The 5,485-nt window shown below is 34.7% G+C and overlaps 1 protein-coding gene across 1 annotated transcript; it reads right to left on the bottom strand.

Moving 5' to 3' along the window:
- Nucleotides 1–3,141: 3,141 nt before the first annotated feature.
- LOC127159651 (protein NLRC3-like) lies at nucleotides 3,142–5,232 on the bottom strand. The gene is made up of 2 exons (XM_051102433.1): nucleotides 5,121–5,232; nucleotides 3,142–4,994 (listed from the first exon to the last, which is right to left on the bottom strand). The coding sequence occupies exons 1-2, from the start codon at nucleotides 5,152–5,154 to the stop codon at nucleotides 3,163–3,165; spliced, it is 1,866 nt and encodes a 621-aa protein (XP_050958390.1). The 5' UTR covers nucleotides 5,155–5,232; the 3' UTR covers nucleotides 3,142–3,162.
- Nucleotides 5,233–5,485: the final 253 nt, after the last annotated feature.

Consider the following 5,485-nt stretch of genomic DNA (forward strand, 5'->3'; position numbering starts at 1 on the left):
TATTTGACTCAGTTGATTCATTAAAATCACTGAATCAATAATAAATGAAACTTAAATGAGACTTAAAATAAATTATTCATTCACTTAGGCCTATATTTCTTCAAAAACAATTATTCATTTCTCAATGAAACGCCACTAATTATTATATATTTAAAATTATGCTTACTATAGACTATTTTTATATATATTTTAAATTTACTGTAGTAATTAGTACAGACAAACTAATTTGGGCAAACAGCACTAATGACTTGCAACTCGACTTGGACTTGCCCGTCTTGGCTTGGAACTTGACTCAAGACTTGAATGCAAAGACTTGAGACTTACTGCTTACTTGCAAAACAATGACTTGGTCCCACCTCTGCTAAACACACATAATAAATATATTAGTTAATCTATAGCTTTAATTACAATGAATTATACATTTGAAAGTGCTAGATCCATGGTTTCAAGGAAAAGCATTACTGAGCGAATTAAAACTGATTAAACACCTTAACCATTGTGATCAGGTTCTCAACATTGGCTACAATGCTGTAAAACTTGTAAAAACACAATGCTCTTTACAGAGTGCTCACAAAAAAATATGCACAGGAATGTTTGAAAGCAGCTGCCTATTAGCGGGTACCACATTGACCCAGTATTTGGTACTACTGGTACTGCAGAAAGGCTGGAATCATACATCAAAATACATCAAAATCACTAGCTGATTATCTGTTGACATTTACTGCAAACATTTGAGAGGACATTTGATTGACTAACCATCATCATTCAAAATACTTTTCTCACGTCAAACCTCAGCATCCCTGAACAAAGCACTTTCTGCTACTAACATTAATTGTTACATTGTACATTTTTTCTATATTTTTAAAATTTTTGATGGTGGTCATTTTTATCCATGAGGACTACATGTGTGACTATTTGTTATTTATTTATTTATTTTTTTTTTACAACCACTTTTTGATTCATGGCATCATTTTTTGGTGTGCCGTAAATGCTATAAAAGTTACCAAGTTTTGTACCATTCCAATGAAGCTACAATTTTCAAAATGTATAATATTTTGGACAAAAGTGACTGAAGAGTTCACCCTCAGTAAAACTGCATCAGGCCCCCTCTCTGATCAGCTAATATTTTTTCATCTAGAGCCAAACATGCTTCATTAAAGCCATTTCTGCTCCATGTGTGTTGCTTCTCTATGCCACTAAAGATGTAAAGCACTACAAGAGATGCAGATGATGTGGTTATTTAAAAAACAGCAGCAAAACAGACTTTCAAAAACATGTTTGATATTTTTTCTAAAATGATCCAAAAACAATGCAGTAAATAACAAGTGTAGTATTTCTGGCAGGTAGTGTTGTCAAAAGACCCGGTACTTCAGTACCAAGTCAATACTAAAAAAAAATTAAATGTTACGGTACCAGGTTTTATTAAGTACCGGTGGTACCGAGCACCCGGTCAACCCGGTTCTTGCTAAGCTATCCGAAAAGTGCGCACTGCACAGTTGCATCTTCTTCATAAAAGCACAGAGACATGGTGACCGGTGGTGCTGCTGATGCGGCTGCTCTGAATCCGCTTGTTGAAAAGAACTTAATAAAACACCTCAAAGACTGACACCCAGATTTAATGAAAGAGTTCAAGCAGGTAAGTTTTAATTTAATTTTATATTTAGAGCTTTTGTTATAAAAATTATACCCTAAATAAACATTGCCATTTGCTTAGTTATTCGTTAGCACAAGCGCAAGTATTAGAATAAACTTCTTTATTAAGTGTTTAATGCTTCTTTAACATTTTTTTAAAAATTATATATACAGTACTGTGCAAAAGTCTTAGGCCACTAGTATTTTCATCAGCTAAAAAATGGTTTAAAGTCAGTTGAAGTCGGTCTTTTGCTGTAGTGTGTCAGTAAAAAAAATATCGGTTTACATTTCCAAACATTCTGTTTGCCATTAATGGTAATAATCTAGTGAGATTTTTGTATGGAGCACAGGCTGTTGTCAGACTCCTTGTGCAAACAGAGATCTGATCTCTCCATCATTCAATCCAGTCTGTTTAAGAAACAAAAAAAACGGAGACAGACTAAATCCAGAAGAACTGTGGCAACATCTCCAAGATGCTTTAAGAGACTATACACCTACAAACTACAGTACTGTTAAAATTTTTAGGCAGTTAGGCACATAAAATGAGGATGCTGTCAAAAACTTGATGTCATAAATCAGATTTTCTTTATCAATGAACTTCTATTAACTAAAATAAATGTGCATTTGATGTGACCATCCTTTGCATTTATAAGCATCTTTTGCCCTGTAAATTTAATTTTAAATCAGTTTTTCAAATAATTTTAAAAGGTAGGTCTCTTTTTGCATCTTGGAGATGTTTTTATGATTATTTTACTTCTTTTCTTATTGTTGTTTATTATTATTGATTTTTATGATTATTCTTTTAAAGCACTTTGAATTACCTTTGTGTATGAAATGTGCTATATAAATAAACTTGCCTTGCCTATAATTACAATGAATTATAAATTTGAAAGTGCTAGTTCCATGGTTTCAAGGAAAAGCATTACTGAGCGATTCTGATTAAACACCTTAACCATTGTGATCAGGTTCTCAACACTGGCTACAATGCACAATGCTGTAAAAACATGTTGTAAAAACACAATGCTCTTTACAGAGTGCTGACAAAAAAAAAAAAATATACACAGGAATGTTTGAAAGCAGCTGCCTATTAACGGGTACCACATTGACCCAGTATTTGGTACTACTGGTACTGCAGAAAGGCTGGAATTATACATTAAAATAAATCACAATCACTAGGTAGCTGATTATCTGTTGGCATTTACTACAAACATTTGAGTGGAAATTTGATGGACTAAACATCATCATTTAAAATGTCAAACCTCAGCATCCCTGAACAAAGCACTTTCTGCTACTAACATGTTTCAAGAAGAACAAAACACTTCATTCTCATCTAAAGAAAAACACAAGAACATTTGTTTTATCATTTTCCAGATTTTCCATTAAATTTTATATTTCTCTAATTTCCCATGCATTTTCCAGGACTACAAAATCAGTAATTAATTTGCAAGCTTTTCCAGGGTGCATGGGAACCCTATATAGATTTTTTTTTTTTTTTTTTTTTTTTTCAGATTAAAGCAAAAAATGATCAACTTACAGAGCTCTTTTGGAGGTTTTGATGACTGCCAATAATCTAATGAGACACTCATCTGATTTCTTGAATTTCTGAAGCTCAAACTCCTCCAGCTCCTCCTCTGATGTCAACAACACAAAGGCCAAAGCAGACCACTGGGCAGGTGAAAGATCAGCAGATGAGAGACTTCCTTTGCTAAGGTGGGTCTGAATGTCTTTCACCAGAGTTTGGTCGTTCAGTTCATTCAGACAGTAGAACAGATTGATGGATCTCTCTGGAGACAGATTAGCTTCAAATTTCTGCTTGATGTACTGGACTATTTCCTTTTTGATTTGGTCATTTCCAACCTGCTGTGTCAACAGACCCTGTAAGAGTCGCTGATTGGACTGGAGTGACAAACCAAGGAGGAATCGAAGAAAAAGATCCAGGTGTCCATTATCACTCTCTAGTGCCTTGTCCACTGCAGTCTTGAGCAAATCAATCATGGTTTCACTTTTGTTTTCCTGTTCTGTAGACTCATGAACAAATATACTTCTCTTCTTTATGTCTAGAAACAGATGAGCATAAAGGGCTGCAATAAACTCTTGAATGCTCAAGTGAACGAAGCAGTACATGGTACCAAGAACGATCCCGGTTTCCTCCTTAAAGATCTCGGTACACATGCCTGAATACACTGATGCCTTATAAACATCAATACCACAGGCTTCCAGGTCTGTGCCATAGAAGATCACATTGTTTCTTTCCAGCTGATGAAATGCCAGTTTCCCAAGTGAAAGGATGGCATCTTTATCCCAGGAAACATCTGGTGTATATTCTCCATCATACTTTCGTCTGCTCTGCAGGATCTGAAATCGGAGAAAGTGCACATACATTTGTGTCAGAGTCTTAGGAGTGTCTTCAATATTTGATTCCTGCAGTTTTTTGGAGGCGTCATCAGCCTGATTATTTTTCACAACCTTATTTCTTTTCACCTCTAAAATGATCTGGAGAACAGTGGCTGAAATCCAGCAGAAGACTGGGATGTGGCACATGATAAAGAGACTCTTTGATTGTTTAACATGATCAGTGATTTCTTTGGCCAGATCCTCATCTGTAAATCTTTTTCTGAAGTACTCCTCCTTTTGTGCATCATTGAATCCTCGTATCTCTGTCAGCCGGTCGATACAGTCAGGAGGAATCTTACTGGCAGCTGCTGGTCTGGTGGTGATCCAGATGAGAGCAGAAGGAAGCAGATTTCCCTTGATGAGGTTTGTTAGGAGAACATCCAGAGATGATGGTGAAGACACATCATGCAATGTCTCATTTTCCTTAAAGTTTAAAGGAAGACGAAATTCATCCAAACCATCAAGAATGAACAGAACTTTTTGGTTCCTTCTTGTAAGGTTCAGTCCTTTAGTCTCAGGGAAAAACTGAGTTATAAGGTCCATCAAACTTAGTTTTTCTTTCTCCTTTAAGTTCATCTCTCTAAATGGAAGAGGAAATATGAAGCTGATATCTTGATTTTCTTTTCCTTCAGCCCAATCCAGAACAAAATTCTGTACAGAGACTGATTTTCCGATGCCAGCAACTCCTTTTGTAAGTACAGTTCTGATCTGCTTGTCTTGTTCAGGTGTTTTAAACAAATTTGTGCATTCAACCTGTATTTCTTCTGATTCATGACGCCTCGAAGCAATTTCAATCTGTCTTACCTCATGTTCAGTATTGACCTGTTCACTACAACCCTGAGTGATATAGAGATCTGTGTAGATGTTTTTCAGAAGTGTAGAGTCACCTTGCTTTGCAATTCCTTCAAACACACATTGATATTTTTCCTTTAAGCTACATTTTAGCTTATGAATGAAAAACAGCTCATCTAAACACAGGGACAAAAAAAAAAAACAAAAAAAAAAAAAAGATTTTTGTTTTAGCATTTTAGTTTTACTATTTTCTCCATTACATTCATATGTGACAATGTGACAGATGATCACGAGTCTCTTACCTTCTAAAGTATCAGCAGCTTCATCTTGCTTCATCTCTCTCAGGAAGTAGAGTGTGAGATCAAGAGCTGCTTCTTTGATACTGCATCTGTTCTCATTAAAATCCTTTACAAAGAATTGCAAGTCGTCTTCTTGTAATATTTTCTTAAACTTTTCCATCTCATTCTTCAGAAATGTGATAATTTTGCTTTCAAGACCCTAAAATTATAAAGAAAAAAAAATGTTCCTTTTTCATTTTTCATTTTCCTAAAAGAACACATAAATGATCAAAATAAAACAGGAATCATATTTCTATTTAATATATTTGCAAGTGTTGTTTAGTAAACTATTTGTTTATTATAAATGTAAAAAATATTGAAAATGTGTT

This window comes from Labeo rohita, unplaced genomic scaffold, assembly GCF_022985175.1.
Source record: "Labeo rohita strain BAU-BD-2019 unplaced genomic scaffold, IGBB_LRoh.1.0 scaffold_2397, whole genome shotgun sequence".
NCBI classification, from domain to species: domain Eukaryota; kingdom Metazoa; phylum Chordata; class Actinopteri; order Cypriniformes; family Cyprinidae; genus Labeo; species Labeo rohita.